Source organism: Mustela erminea, chromosome 18 (genome assembly GCF_009829155.1).
Source record: "Mustela erminea isolate mMusErm1 chromosome 18, mMusErm1.Pri, whole genome shotgun sequence".
NCBI classification, from domain to species: Eukaryota; Metazoa; Chordata; class Mammalia; order Carnivora; family Mustelidae; genus Mustela; species Mustela erminea.
In genome coordinates this window covers 36,186,775-36,202,021 of record NC_045631.1, presented here as the reverse complement: position 1 = coordinate 36,202,021, position 15,247 = coordinate 36,186,775, and the positions used below count along the sequence as shown (strand labels likewise).

At 61.3% G+C, this 15,247-nt stretch overlaps 2 protein-coding genes across 39 annotated transcripts in view; both read left to right on the top strand.

The window, feature by feature from the left end:
- Positions 1 to 198: 198 nt before the first annotated feature.
- SPATA20 (spermatogenesis associated 20) lies at positions 199 to 7,196 on the top strand. Its single transcript, XM_032320503.1, has 16 exons — positions 199 to 345; positions 481 to 660; positions 781 to 845; positions 984 to 1,138; positions 1,222 to 1,365; positions 1,456 to 1,657; positions 2,058 to 2,188; positions 2,289 to 2,393; positions 2,620 to 2,694; positions 2,791 to 3,000; positions 3,083 to 3,275; positions 3,590 to 3,758; positions 4,036 to 4,247; positions 5,554 to 5,753; positions 6,599 to 6,679; positions 6,838 to 7,196. The coding sequence occupies exons 1-16, from the start codon at positions 269 to 271 to the stop codon at positions 7,006 to 7,008; spliced, it is 2,370 nt and encodes a 789-aa protein (XP_032176394.1). The 5' UTR covers positions 199 to 268; the 3' UTR covers positions 7,009 to 7,196.
- Positions 7,197 to 11,873: 4,677 nt separating this feature from the next.
- The window catches only part of CACNA1G (calcium voltage-gated channel subunit alpha1 G), a 62,735-nt gene continuing 59,361 nt past the window's right edge, over positions 11,874 to 15,247 (top strand). For all 38 annotated transcript variants that reach the window (XM_032320495.1, XM_032320467.1, XM_032320496.1 and 35 more), the window contains exon 1: positions 11,874 to 12,859. In XM_032320495.1, the coding sequence (XP_032176386.1) occupies positions 12,618 to 12,859 (242 nt within the window). In that variant the 5' untranslated portion in view covers positions 11,874 to 12,617. The remainder of the gene's footprint in view (positions 12,860 to 15,247) is intronic.

Below are 15,247 nucleotides of genomic sequence, written 5' to 3'. Positions count from 1 at the left end.
CCAGATCCACTTCTTGCCCTGTCTAGCCACCAACCCCAGGCAGCCTCCTGCCCAGATCACCAACCCAGGCCTGCCAGAGAAATACCCTCAGAGCGGCCATCATGGGGAGGGGCCCTGTTGGGGGAGGGGGTTGTGAGGGGTGGGTCGTGGAGAATGGAGACTGAAGGACCATTCTACCCATTGTGACTCACCCTGACCTCACAGTCATCATCCTTCCCACCGCCAGGTCCGAGAGGTTGGGGGAGACTAACCTGGCAGAGAGCCCCCAATGAGCCACCTTTCTTCACCCCCCCAAAAACATAAGGGGGAGCACAAAGGCCACGGTCTCCCCCGTGGTTCAGAAAGGTGGGTTGGCCTGGGAGCTGGAGGTTCCGGGAGAGGGGACAGGGGGCAGGGTGGGGTGGTATGGGCCTGTGGGGTAGGCCCTGGGGTGGGGCGTGTCGGTAGAAACCCCTCACTTAACCCACCTGCCCATGTCAGGGGTTGCTCCTCCCGGGACAAGGACCGAAGTGTGACGGTCAGCAATACAGTGCCCATGCCTGTTGGAGGGAAGGGAAGCCGGACCAGCTGCTCCCCATCCACACTCCAGAAGGTTCCCAACCGCCTGATCAATGAGAAGTCACCATACCTCCTGCAACATGCTTACAACCCTGTGGACTGGTGAGAACCACTCCTGATGCCCTGTCCCCTGGGTGGGGGGGGGGGCAGCTGGGCTCTCAGCCCGCCCTGCACCCCCCTATCCTGGGGCTAGTGAGTGATGCCCAACCCTGCCGGGCCTAGGTACCCCTGGGGACAGGAAGCCTTCGACAAAGCCAGGAAAGAAAATAAGCCAATCTTCCTTTCAGGTAAGGTAGCCACCTTCCCTGGGATGGCAGGAAAGGAGCAGTAGTGGGTAGAGGAAGGGTCCTCTGGGCCTGGGACCTCCCAGGAAACCTCCAACCAGACACTGGTACCCCTCCCTGCCCACCATGGCCCCATTCCAGTGGGGTACTCCACTTGCCACTGGTGCCACATGATGGAGGAGGAATCCTTCCAGAATGAGGAGATTGGCCGCCTGCTCAGTGAGGACTTTGTCAGTGTCAAAGTTGACCGCGAGGAGCGGCCGGATGTGGACAAGGTGTATATGACCTTCGTGCAAGTAAGCTCTCTTCCTGTTTACCGGGCCGGGGGCTTTCCGTGCACAGGGGGCTGCTCCCTTCACGCTCACCCTCTCTCTGCCAGGCCACCAGCAGTGGCGGGGGCTGGCCCATGAATGTGTGGTTGACTCCCAACCTCCAGCCCTTTGTGGGGGGCACCTATTTTCCCCCTGAGGATGGCTTGACCCGCGTTGGCTTCCGCACGGTATTGCTGAGGATACGGGAGCAGGTGGGTGTGCCCGCCAGGGAACTGGGGGTGGGGTGGGGACTGTGGGCGGGTGTGTATGCTGACCTCCAGGCCCACGCCTGCCTTCCACAGTGGAAACAGAACAAGAACACTCTGCTGGAGAACAGCCAGCGTGTCACCACAGCCCTGCTGGCCCGCTCGGAGATCAGCATGGGTGACCGGCAGGTGCCCCCCTCCGCCGCCACCATGAACAGCCGCTGCTTCCAGCAGCTGGATGAGGGCTATGATGAGGAGTACGGTGGCTTTGCAGAGGCCCCCAAGTTCCCCACGCCAGGTCCGTGCCTCTCCATGCCTGCCCCACCCCCATCCCAGCCCTCTGATGCCCGTCCGGCCCATCTCTTCTGACCCCTGGCTGCGTCATTAACCGCCTGCTTTCCTGACTGATCAGTGAGCTCCTACCCCCCACCCACCACCTCCGCCTGCCAGGAGCTCTCCAGTGAAACCTAACCTCTGGTCTGAGCAGCAGCCCCGTGATACTGACCTGGGTAACGAAGTTCCATCCTCCATGTTGACCATTGACCTTCAAACCCCCACGGTGTCCTGGGGAGACAGCTTGTTGAGTGAATCCCTAAGCCCAGCCTGGCCAAAGGCCTCCCGATCTCCCAGATCATTCCTCTGCCCCCCACCCCCCGGTGTCCCCCATGCTCTCACCCAAGCACTCTTGGTACCCACAGTGATCCTGAACTTCCTGTTCTCATACTGGCTCAGCCATCGACTAACCCAGGATGGCTCTCGGGCCCAACAAATGGCCTTGCACACCCTGAAAATGATGGCTAATGGGGGCATCCGAGACCATGTGGGACAGGTGAGAGGGACTGGGCATTCCCTCAAGGGGGCAGCTGGAGACAGAGGAGTGGGAGGCAGAGGCTGGGGTTGGCCTCCACCCCACGTCTTGCCTGGCACAGGGTTTCCACCGCTACTCCACGGACCGCCAGTGGCACATCCCCCACTTTGAGAAGATGCTGTATGACCAGGCACAGCTCGCGGTGGCCTATACGCAGGCCTTCCAGGTGACCCCTGAATCCAGCCCAGGGCAGAGATTTAGGCTGTCCACCTATCTCTGGCTGCCTCTCCAGGGTTTTTTTGGGGACTTGTGGCCCCTGCTTAACTTCAGCCCTAACTCCCTCCCATATGCCCAATCTTCCTCCCCACCCTCCTGGGAGAATGCTGACTGCCCTCTCTGTACCCAGGCCACCCCAGAGACCTCTGTTTACAGTCTCCTTCCTCCTGCCTCAGATCTCCGGTGACGAGTTCTACTCCGATGTCGCCAAAGGCATCTTGCAGTACGTGGCTCGAAGCCTGAGTCATCGGGTGAGTGTCCACTGAGGCAGGCAGGCCTGACTGCGGGAGGGCTTGGGGCCTCCGCTGCCCTCAACACTGGGGACGGCCAACTCTCCTCTCCCACAGTCTGGAGGTTTCTACAGCGCAGAGGACGCAGACTCACCCCCAGAACGGGGCATGCGGCCCAAAGAGGGTGCTTTCTATGTGTGGACGGTCAAAGAGGTCCAGCAGCTCCTTCCTGAGCCTGTGCTAGGGGCCACTGAACCTCTGACCTCGGGCCAGTTGCTCATGAAGCACTACGGGCTCACAGAGGCCGGCAATATCAGCCCAAGTCAGGTGAGGATGCTTGGGGAGAGGGGAGGGATCCCGAGGTCCGGCAGGGGAGGGGGCTCCCTCTCACAGGGGCTGTTTTCCTCAGGACCCCAAGGGGGAGCTGCAGGGCCAGAACGTGCTGACTGTCCGGTATTCGCTGGAACTGACTGCTGCCCGCTTTGGCCTGGACGTGGATGCCGTCCGGACCTTGCTCAACACGGGGCTGGAGAAGCTCTTCCAGGCCCGGAAACATCGGCCAAAGCCACACCTGGACAGCAAGATGCTGGCAGCCTGGAACGGTGAGGTGGCCGGGCCTGACACCCTATTCCCGCTTACAGATTTACGCTTCGAGAAGCCCCTTGTAAATGTCAGGAACCTGCTAGATACCAATTCTCCCTTTAACTGGTTTATCACCCCCAATTTACAGATGAGCCAACTGAGGCTTGAACAGCTTAAGTAACCCACCCCAGGTCATGCGCAGGGAGCAAGAGCTCTTACCCATTCACCCCATTGCTCCAGAAAGGTGTTAGGTCTTTGGGGGCGGGGGTTGGGGCAGACATACCTGGAAGGGCCCGGCTAGCTTCTCACGACCAGCAGTGTCTCCTTCCTCCAGGACTGATGGTGTCTGGCTACGCTGTGACTGGGGCTGTCCTGGGCCTGGAGAGGCTGATCACCTATGCCATCAATGCCGCCAAGTTCCTGAAGAGGCATATGTTTGACGTGGCCAGCGGCCGCCTGATGCGGACATGCTATGCGGGCTCCGGGGGAACCGTGGAGCACAGGTCAGGGGTGGGGCAGCCTGGGAAGGCTTGTCTCCCTGGGCATCCCAGGCCTATCTCTTCCCCTCTCCCTACCCCTTGGTAGGCTCCAATCCCAGCTCTGCCATCCGCTCGCTGTGAGCTCTGAACTTTCCTGGATCCAGTTACTCACCCGGGAAATGGGCTAAAGGCACCCACTGCGGAGGGAGATTATGAGGGTCCTGGCAAACGGCCTCCTCTGGGAAAGATGCTCTCTCCCAGGGCCTGACTCCAGCCCCTTCCCTAATGCCTGTCCCCCCAGCAACCCGCCCTGCTGGGGTTTCCTAGAGGACTACGCCTTCGTAGTGCGGGGCCTACTGGACCTGTACGAGGCCTCGCAGGAGAGCTCCTGGCTTGAGTGGGCTTTGCGGCTGCAGGACACGCAAGACAGGCTTTTCTGGGACTCCCGAGGCGGCGGCTACTTCTGCAGTGAGGCCGAGTTGGGGGCCGGTCTGCCCCTGCGTCTGAAGGACGGTCAGTGGTGGGGGTGGAGCTGGCATAAACCCCATTAGGGCTTGGTTTTCCCTGGGGGAGGAGGCATAAGTGAAATGTGGTGGTAAAGAGCCGGCGTGGGTTCACATTGCCACCACTTACTAACCAGCTGACTTGCAGCTGTTCTCATTATATACCAGACCCTCAAGTTTCTTAATATGTGAGACAGAGCTCACGTCGGTACTATCTTACAGGGCGGATATAGAGATGGATTTAGCCATTCGGTAGAACACACTGGGTAGCAGTAACCGGCGGGCCTGGATTCACATAGCACACAAGGCTCACCCTCACGAAATACAGCATAGCAGGGGAAATGTGGTAACAGATGATAGTAAGGACTAACACAAGAGTGCGGGGACGGATGCGTAGTTACAATATGAGTGCCATCGGGAGGTAGGTGCCCAGGCCCCTTCTGCTTTAGTACGACTCCCCATCACCAGACACGTCTGGTCTGCTCATGGTCTCTCTCCTCCAGCTCCAACGTGCGCACCTCAGGAGCAAGAATTTTCCTTTTCCTTCCGCAGCTCCAAAGTCTAATGTCGGCTTGGTACATAGCAGGTGCTTTGTAAATGGTAGCCAAAGGAGTGAAAGGAACTGGGGAGAGAATGACAGTGAGGCCCAGCTCAGCTAGGGGGAGGTCCGATCAAACCTGGGACAGGCATCGTTGAGCCAAGGGTTGGGAGAAGCCTGGAGGATGGAGGACGGAGGATGGGGCCAAGGCCAGCAGAGCGGCCTTGCCCATGTGGGCAAAGCTAGATCCCTGCAGGGTCTTATAGGCATGGCAAGGAGTGGAAATCTCTGAAAGGTTTTAAGTAGGTTGTGATCTGGTCCAGTTAGGTCTAGGAATATCATTCTGACTGTGCACAAGGGACCTTCAGAAGGGAGCAGGGGGACCTGGGTGACCAGTTAGGAGGCCGTTAGTGGCATTCAGTCCCGGCAAGGGCTGGCCACGGACAAGCTGGAAGTATGAGATGGGGAGAAGCAGTGGGATTTAGGTCCCTTCTGGCCGCAGACCCAGTGGACTCTGGGTGGATTAGAAGTGGGGGGTGGGGAGGGGCGAGGAAGATGTCTCTCTGGCTCGAGCAGCTGGATTGAGGAGTCCACAGTGAGATGGGGGAGCTGGGAGACCTAAAGTTCACCCTGGAGCAAATGGCTGAGAGAGCGAAAGCTCAGCAAGCATTGCTGGTGGCCTTCCCATCCCCCACCACCATGGCCACAGTCCCAGGGGCAGGGTCCCGGGATCCAGTGACCCTCCCTCACTGTCCCCACCCTGCTGCCCCCCTTGCAGACCAGGACGGCGCGGAGCCCAGTGCCAACTCCGTGTCGGCCCACAACCTGCTTCGGCTGCATGGCTTTACGGGGCACAAAGACTGGATGGACAAGTGTGTGTGCCTGCTGACCGCCTTCTCTGAGCGCATGCGCCGTGTCCCCGTGGCATTGCCCGAGATGGTCCGCGCCCTCTCGGCCCATCAGCAGACCCTCAAGCAGGTATGTGTGTGTGGGGGGGGGGGGGATGAGGGCACTTGTGCTGGGACCCTGGGTGGGGGGGGGCTCTGGAGCTGCAGTGGGGGATGGGGACGTAGGGTGGGGCTCCTGGAGCTGTCCTCCAGAGCTCAGGTCTGGGAGTGTGTGGCCATCTGGGAGTGTGTGTGCAGGTGTCTCCGTGGGGACATCCATAGGACCGCTCTACGCAGCAGAGGTACCTGAGTGCACATGCATCTGGGGAGCCAGGGCTCTGGCACAGCCTGTTACTGGGGCTCTCAGCGCAGGGAGGGGGAATGCAGGGGCTAGGTATAGGTCCCTGTGGCTGGCAAAGTGTTTCTCTGCAGGTCTCCATGTGTCTGTGTCATTGGCTCTGCCAGCGTGTGTGCAGGTCTGTGCTTATCTGCGTGCAGGTCCCTATTTGCCTTACTGCTGTGTGTGCACATCTAGGTGCGTGTGGCCCTGGGGGCATGTGACTGTGTGTGTGCGCAGGCCCACTGAGCGTGCGCTGGGGAGTGCTTACCGGTTTGCATTTGCCTGTCTGCACACGCATGCCCCGTGTTCAGGTTTCCTGCTTATATTCGCATGTGCGTGCCCGCATACCTCTGCGCATGTGTGTGCGCTGGGGTCTGTGCCCCAGCTGCATCTCCCTGTGCTCATATCTCTGCCGCTGTGTAGGACCCCGTCGCTTTGTGTGTTCCTGGGTGTGTGTGTGCACCTCCAGGCAGCCTCCTGGCAGCTGGTCTGTGTTCCTTCCTAGGGCTACAGTGCAGCGTGGCGGGAGGGTGGGGGAACTCCTGGGGTCTGGGCCAGCTCCCTGCACCTGACCCTGGAGTTACCCTTCTGTTCAGATCGTGATCTGCGGAGACCCCCAGGCCAAGGACACCAAGGCTCTGTTGCACTGTGTCCACTCTGTCTACATCCCTAACAAGGTTAGAGTCTGTGAGCCCAGCCCTGGCCTCCAACTCCCCTGCCTGGGCCCCCACCCCTCTGCACCTCTCCACCATCCCCTTCTCTGGAGCCAAAAGCCACGTGGCCCTGCCCGTGTCCCAGAGTCCCCCGGGGACCATCTCCACTGCTGCTCCCACAGGTGCTTATCCTGGCCAACGGGGACCCCTCCAGCTTCCTGTCCCGCCAGCTGCCCTTCCTCAGTACCCTGCGGCGGCTGGAAGACCGAGCTACAGCCTACGTGTGTGAGGACCAAGCCTGCTCAATGCCCATCACGGAGCCCTGCGAGTTACGGAAACTGTTACACCAGTGACTTTCTCAGCCACCTCAGGCGGGGGTGGGAGGCTGAGCTGCCCCACTGGCAGGAGACTCTGGCCTGATAGGGCCCTGCGCACGCTGCGGCCGTCCCTGGGCACCCTGTCACCTGGAGCCCTTGGCCACCCTCACCGCTCCCCCCATGGGCACCCACTCTGGAATAAACCGAACAGCGTCCTGCGGGAACCTCGGGGCCTCCACCTTGCTTGTTAGAGGGGGCCACTGGCTGACCCCTCCGCCTTCTCCAATGATGCTTCCCCAGTTCGTGGTCATTGCAGCTTTAATGAAACTCAGGCCAGGGGGGCCCGTGATGACCACTGGGTGGGGGATTCGGGTATGGACTCAGCCTGGAGGGGCTAGGCCAATCCTGGCCCTCTACGGGCTTCGGAAAGGAGCCTGCCCTGTCTTTCCCACTGATCCTTTTTTAAGCAGGGGAAAGGGGCAGGGGAATGCTTTAAATGAGCGTTCATTTTTCAGGGAATGGTGACATTGCATATGCTCTGGTATGTCACAGGAGCTGCTGTTCTCAGGGCCAGGCATGTTTACTTTGGGGTGTCCATTCAGCTTCCAGCCTTATCCCAGGATGGAGCCAAGCAAGGCCTCCCTGTGGGAGCTTAGATTGTCTGTGCCCCTCCTTTCACACAAAGCAGTCCAAGGAGGGTTCTCTGTCATTTGGAACATCTACTGGGTTGGAAGTGCTTCTCCAAATCTGAGTCCTTCCTGCTGCAGGGGAGGCCGGTGCTTTCCTCTGACCACCTCCTGTGCCTTCAGATGCTCACAAGTCCTCCCCTTGGCGTCTTCTTCACAGACCCCAGAAACCCCACCTAGCTTCCACCTGGGGGAAGGCAGCGGGAAGCGTGCTTCAGAGAGGGTGGGTGTAGCGGGATGGGGGTGACAGGCAGGGAAAGGGGAAGGAGCTGTCTCCCTCCCCACACCCTTCAGGGGTCTGCTGAGCCTGGGCACCCTTGCTGCCCCAGAGCCAAGCAATACAGCCAGCCAGAAGAAGCTGCTAGAGATAAGACTCAAATGGGGAATGGGGCTGCTGCTTGTGGGGATGTCAGCAGTGGGGAGGAGTGGGAGACCAAATCGTCACGGCAGGGTCTGCACACGGTCACACACAGCCACACACAGTCAGTGGGACTAGGCTCAGCTCTGACTGGGCAGCTGGGCCCTCGGTGCAAGCCACCGGCCCATCTGGAGGGGATTAGAACTCCGGCCAACAAGGTCAGGTGGCCCTTTTCTGGCTGGAGCCTGCTCAGCCTCGGGCAGGAAATCTGAGGCTCCCACAAGTGGAGCTGGGTCTGGGGGGTGGTGAGAGGGGAGGGGAGAGCTTGTGAAGCACAGGTGGCCTTTTTGGCAGCACCAGCCCTGGCTCTGAAAAGTCTAGGCAGTTTGCAAAACCCTCTGTCTCCATCTCACTGACCCTCATGAGTAAGGTGACAAGGCAGGTACCTCCGACCATCTGTGGATAGATCCTCAAGGCCCAGAGAGGGTCAGAGGCTGGTCTGAGACGACAGCACACCTGGTTCTTCCCGAGGTCTTCAGGAGACTGTAAACACTGCTGAGCCTCCCTCTTCCCCCAGGAGGCACAGGCACGGCTGTGAAAGGGGCTGCATTTGGTGTGTCCTACCCCTCTCCAGTCAGTCTTCCCTCTGCTCTGTGTCCTCTTTCCCTTCCCCTGGTACCAGGCATGCGCTCGACAAAGGGATTCTGTAACAAGTTCAAAGGAAGGCGTCAGGGCCTTAACAGGTCAGGCTTCCGGGAGAGCTAGCATTTTCTGACAAGGGCAAGGCTGAACAGCAGTCTTGCTCAGACACGGGTGGTTAGGTCTGCTGCCTCTCTTCCCTTGGTCGGTCCCTCTTGTGTAGGGTCCCTGCTCTACACAGGGCTGTCCCGGAGGAGATGGGGGCCACCGCCAGGGGAGATGGGACCTCCCGGTTGGAGAAGTCACTTCACTAATTTCATCTGTCTGAGCCTCAGTCTTCTTATCTAAAAAATGGGACAACCACCACCCTACTCCCAAGGTTGCAAGGTGACGCCATGAGATAATGTATCCTCGTGGAGCAGAGCACCTCACAGATGGGAAGAGTGTCTCAGTTCCTGAGGGAGCCAGCCAGGCTGTGCGGGAGGTGTAAGGGGGAGAGGGCTGGAGGGGGCTGGAGGGAGGCTGGCAGAGCAGGCCCTATGCGAAGGCTGTCCCTCAAACCCAGACATCATCTTAGAGAACACGGAGGCCTGAATACTGTGAGGAAACGGGGGCCCAAGGAACTTCCTGTCCCTCATCCTCCCCCCGACCGAGGTTACTCACTCGTCTAACAAAGATTTATTAAGTACCGAGTCCGTGCCAAGCTGGACCAGACTAGGCTCTGGAGAGCAAAATGGACCCTTGGTCTGAGGGAGCAGAGAGCCCAGAGGGACAGACCATCATTTCATGACTACACACGTGATCAAGTGCCATGAGGTTCCAGATCCTTGTGTGGCTCAGGACTGTGTCCTCAGCACCTTGGCACATAGTAGGCACCACAGTACTTGCTGAAAACGGCTGCTCTGAGGAGGTGATGGCAGAGATGAGATTTGGAGGGTAGGAATTCAAGATGGTTTCATCCCTCCTCTTGCTTCTCTGTAGGTCCTGCCTCCCTCCTCCCCTTGCCCCCCTCAGGGGAAGAGAGCATCTCTGACTGGATGTCGGAGTCCCCCTGGGTGCCCCCTCCCCCAGGGGCCAGGATGCCTTAGGTGGCAGATCATCCCAAGTCCTAAATGTGTGTCGGCCCTACACCCTGGCTTCTCTCTGGGTATGTTCTAGAACAAAGGTCAGCCCAGAGACCGAGGTGGCCTGGGTGATAGAGGTGTGGGGCCTGCCGACCACCAGGAAACCTGACCACCCGGCTGGGCGTGTGTCTCTCAGCTACTTGTCCCCTCCGCAAAGATGGGATGATTAAAGTCACTATCTCCCGGTGTCTGCCCTGGGGCTTCTTGACCCTGTCGGGGAAGGGCAGACCGACTAGGCAGACTGCGGACCTGCGGGAGCGACCAAGGTGTCAGACGCGTGGAGTGAACCAGAAATAGGCCCCTCTCCCAGAAGACCGCTGAGAGTTCGAGCCTGGCAGGGCACACGCAGAATGAGAGCAGAGACTCCCGCCAGGAGGGAAAGGCACTTAAGGGATCTGCTCATTAGCATGAAATGCAAATGAGCTCGGCCTCATTTGCACAACTCAGCGCCCGGATTCGGCGAAAGGGCAACCCGGGAGGCTGCAGCGACTTGGCCCTACCCACTGCACTCCCTACAACCCGCCCTCGAGGGAGCTGAGACACCCACCCCAGGCGGCCGGTGGCGCTCGGGGGCTGCGCGGTGGGGCACACCGACTTGGGAGTCGGTGGGGGAGGGGTGGACAGCGGGGGAGGGAGGTCACCCGGTGCCTGCCTCTGCCTCTCCGCAGTGGCGTCAGCGCCCCGAAGTCTCAGAGACAGAGAACTGACTGACCTGCTTGATTTCGTCACCGTGTCTACCTTCTCAGAGGTGGGAAGTGCTCCCCGACGCCTAATGTTAGATGCCCTCCACGCCCCACCACACTCCAGCGCCCAGCACTCCCGCGGCGCTTTGCTCCGGGGCACCTGCAGCCTTGTGGGCGGCGGGGAGAGATGGCTGGAGCTGACTGAGCCCGGGGACGCGGGGAGGTGGGGCGGGGTGAGGCCCAGGCTGTGCACGTGAGTGAGGGCGCGCGGAGAGCCACAGATCCTCGAGGACCCGCGCGGGGTAGAGGGGAGGTGTGCGCACGGCCTCCCTGCCGTGCTGGAAATCCAGAGGGAAAATTGAGGCACGGAGTTGTGGGGGTGGGGGGCGGTTAGTGAGACTCTGCAGGTCGAGACTCAGAAAGCCCAGCTCCATGCTTCCACCCCCTCCCACACACTCGAGGCCCCTGCAGGTCCCTTCGCGGGAGCCTCTCTCTGCTCCTCAGCTGCTCTGGGGGGCCCGGGTCCTGAGACCGGCATGACCTGTCTGAGGCCACGTGTTCAAGCGCGAAGCCGCAGCGAGAGAGCCAGAGCCTTCAAAGGATCTCTAGCGCCAGAGGGGATGAAGCTCAGGAGTGCCGACGTGAGGTCAGGGTCATTGGGACAGGGTTAGAAGGTCAGGGTCAAAGTCGCATTAGTGGACCTGGGAGAGGGGTCTACAAGGCCAAGAGGTTGCTGGAAACCACGCCCAGACCTTGCACGCCCCTGAATTCCCTTGGCTCCTCCCATTTCCGCAAGACCGCCCCCCAAATGCCAAAGCCCTACCCCTGGGATGTCCTGTTCCGCGCCTCCCCTTCTTCGGTCCAGCTCCCAGGTTCGACTCCAGGGTGGGCGATTTAATCAGGTGGAGACCCAGGATTTCGCTCTGGGGTCCTAGTCACACCCCACAGCCCGGCCGCCGGCCTCTCTTCTTCTCCAGGCCCGCCCAGGGCTGAGCCCCACCCTCCGGCTGTGGTCCAATTCAGGGGTCGTGGACAAAGAATACCCCGGGGTCGGTGGCGCTATCCCAGGACCCGGCGCGGATTACTCTGATTCCCCGGGGCTCCCTCCAGGGGTGTCCCAGAGACCCCAGCGGCCAATAGGAAAGTGGGTTCGGTCTGGGTAGCCGTCTAATTGGCTCTGGCCTTCGGGAGCGGACCCAGGGGCAAGGGGAGGGGAGAGGGGCGGTCCTGGGCTTCGGGGTGGGAACCGGATTCCAGCTGTGGTTCTCTCCCCCGGCGCCCCCGCCCTCACTGCCACGGCGGCCCGCCAATGGGCGCGCGGCTCGGGGCCGGCGGCGCGCGGCGATTGGCTGCGAAGCTGGCTGGGGAGAGGCGGGGCCGAGGCTTGAAGTTGGAGTGAGGGATCCAGCTGTGGTGTGAGCCGGGCTCCTCGCCGCCGCTTTCGCTTGCTCGCTCCGCGTCTCGGCCGGAGGAGGAGGCAGTGGCGCCGGCGACAGCTACGGCAGCGGCAGCCACCGCGGCGGCTGCGGCGGCGGCATCTCCGCCTCCACCCCCGCCCCGGACGGCCCCCCACCGTCTCCCCGCCCCTCCCGGACCGTGAGCCCGCCGCGGGGCGGAGGAAGGAGCCGCCCCCCACCCCCTCCAAACCCACCCCAAAGAGATCCCTCCTCCCCTCCCCCAGCCGCCGCTGGCGCGGAGCCGGGACGATGCTGACCCCTTAGATCTTGCTCCAGCTGCGCCGCGGGAAGAGGGGGCGCCCCCCATCTCCCCCGCTCTCCGACCCCCTTCTCTCTCCCCCTCTCCCGGCCGCTTCGCCGAAGGTAGCGCCGAATCGGGCGACCGGAGCCTGGGCGCGAAGCGAAGAAGCCGGAACAAAGTGAGGGGGAGCCGGCCGGCTGGCCCAGGGGGCCCCAGGAGCCCTGGGGAAGCGGGACTCGCGCCGGGCGGGGCTTCCCTGCGACCCGGCGCCCCGCGGGCAGCATGCCCCTGCGGGCAGGGGGAGCTGGGCTGAACTGGCCCTCCCGGGGGCTCAGCCTGCGCCCTAGAGCCCCCCAGATGCGCCCCCGCCGGGGCCCCCCGGTGGCGTGAGGACACCTCCTCTGAGGGGCGCCGCTCGCCCCTCTCAAGACCGCCTGGGGCCCCGGCTGGCCAGAGGATGGACGAGGAGGAGGATGGAGCGGGCACCGAGGAGTCAGGACAGCCCCGGAGCTTCATGCGGCTCAACGACCTGTCGGGGGCCGGGGGCCGGCCGGGGCCGGGGTCGGCGGAAAAGGACCCGGGCAGCGCGGACTCCGAGGCGGAGGGGCTGCCGTACCCGGCGCTGGCCCCGGTGGTTTTCTTCTACTTGAGCCAGGACAGCCGCCCGCGGAGCTGGTGTCTCCGCACGGTCTGTAATCCATATCCTCCAGGGCACGACGGCCGGGCTAGGGGGTCCGCAGGGGGGCGGGCCGCGCCGCCGGAGGGGACCGAAAGCCAGGTGAGTCGGAGAAGTGAGCTGGAAGGTGGGCAGAAGTGGAGGGGGGCTGCTAAGGGAGGGAGGGGGCTTCAGAGTGGGAGCGGAGACGCGAGCAGGTTTGGCTGATACCCCAGACGAGCCCCACCTCGGTACACACACCTCAGTCCTCCTTGGGGGGCTGGGATCCAGGCCAGGAAAAGAGAGGAGACGTGCCCCGCTGGTTTGTAGCTGGACGCTCTCCAGATGTGGGCAGGGGAGGGTCGTCATCCTCCAGATGTGGGAAGCTTCGGGAGCCTGGGAGCTCTACTCCGCCCGCCGCCCGTTAGCGAGCTGGGTTGGGTTTCCGAGTTTGGGGGGTGGGGTAGGGAGGAAGCTGCGGGGACGGGGGAGGGGGGACTGCGATCTTCTGGGTTTCCCTCCGGCCCCCGCTCCAAAGTTTGAGGTGGATTCTAGGGTCTGTTCCCCGCCCCCAACCTGGTCCTCGAGGCCGGGGTTTCTACTGACCCAGAGGGAAATGTTGGGGGGCGGGGACCAGGTCCTAACTCCCCCACCCCCACCCGCGGGTTGGAGGCACAACAAGGAGATTCCGGCGGCGGCTGATGTCAGGGGCGCAGAATGAGAACAAGATGTGGTGGTGAAGGGGAAGCTGTCTGCCCCCAGGGCTGGAGTTGAGACCCTTTCAGCTGGAGCCCACTGCCCGGAGTTCCTCCCTTCTCCCCAATTCTTCATTCAGCGCGGGGTGCTTTGTGTTGGGGTTAGGGAGTTTTGTGCTAGATTTTTTTTTCTTGTTTGTGGAGGGAAAGACTGTGTCGAGAGCTTTGACCAGCGGGGGATGGGATTAAGCCTGTCCAAGTTACCCTGTCACAAATAGAGTGCTCCCGCCTAATGGCGGGGCAGGTATGTGAGACTGCAGCCTTGGAGAAAGTATTGGGGGAACAGTGAGGCTGGAAGCTGGTTGGCTAAGGAAGACTCAGGTCCAGCACCCCAGGGTCTACTCCTTGGCTGGGTTTGTGGAATGTAAGCCCCACATTCTGGGGAGGTAGATTTGGCACTGCCCCCTATCCTCCGCCTGATCTGGAGTGATAGGGGAGACCCCAGCCCCCTGAGCCCCCTGGCTTCTCCCCCACCCCTAGCACAAAGCTCCAGCTTGACTGATGCAGGTTTCCCAGGCTCCGGGGTGGGTCCCGTCACTGCCGGAAGGAAAGGGGGGTGCGCTGCCATCCCCGGTCTTGAAAGCTTCTCCCGACTCCTTCCTCCCAGCTCAGAGGCTCTTTTGGACCCGGGTGGGAGAACTCAGGTTTCCCTTAGGCTTTACAAAGCCTAAGAGCCCAACCGGGACTCTGCTTTGGGGGAAGTGGGGGGAGCTCGGTGCCGCCCTCACTCTCTGCAGCTCTGCTGCCTCTAGTGCGCAAAGCAGGGATGTGAGCTTGTGTCCCCCCCCAACCCCCACCCTCTACACCCCGCAGGTTTTTAGGAAGCTCCCCTCTTTACACCCTATCTCCATCCCTTATCCCTTCTTCCTTTCTCTCTGAACTGCAGAGAGAGAGGTAGGGGGTCTCAGAGAGGTCTGATTCCTCCCCCACGTCCGCACCCCTACCCCCTAGGCCCCTTTCTCCATGTAGAGATGGACACGGGGAGCAAATATATCTGAGAAGACGGGTTCTGGTTATCTCTCCTCTCTACCCCTAACCACGTACCCTCTTCATGAATGATAGAAAGCCCATCCCCCTCCCCTCTTCCTCAGGAGTCCAGGGAATGTAGAGAGATCTCTCCTTTCCCTCCCCCTCTAAAACAACCATATCTCTCTGCCAGCATCTTCCCACCTGCCCTAGCTCTAGGGGCTAGTGAATGGTCTGGGGCCAGATTCCTTCCTTGAGGGGCTCTGAGAGGGAGCAAGTGGAGAAGGCTGGAATGAGGAAAGAGAGGTGGGACCCCAGTGCTCTTCTTGGGGGTGGAGGAGCAGGCTCTCGTCTGGGGTAGTGGGAGTCTGGGATGTGGGCCGGCGGCGTCACTAGGCCTAGACAAGTCACTAAGCCTGGGTTGGCTGAGGATGGGTTGAGAACAATTTTTTTGGCCAAGGGGGTGCCTGTGCTGGGTCCCACCAATCCTATCACACCTGAGTGTCAAGCTGAACCTGTATTGTCATCACCGGAGGGGCTCTGAGCTGTCTCTTGGACTTCAGTCTTTCCCTTTCTCTCTTTTTGGTACCAGTGAAGCTTCCCTTGGTTCCATGAGATTCTCTGCACCTCTGAGTCTGAGGGACATAGGGACACCTCCCTCACTAACTGAAGCTAGTCAGACTTTTGTTGCCATTTTTTCTCAGCCCCTCC

Coding starts and splice junctions, on each gene's coding strand:
- SPATA20 (XM_032320503.1), top strand. CDS start 269: ATGAGCCACCTTTCTTCACCCCCCCAAAAACATAAGGGGGAGCACAAA. Junction 346..480: donor CTCCCCCGTGGTTCAGAAAG/GTGGGTTGGCCT, acceptor TGCCCATGTCAG/GGGTTGCTCCTCCCGGGACA. Junction 1,366..1,455: donor TGCTGAGGATACGGGAGCAG/GTGGGTGTGCCC, acceptor TGCCTTCCACAG/TGGAAACAGAACAAGAACAC.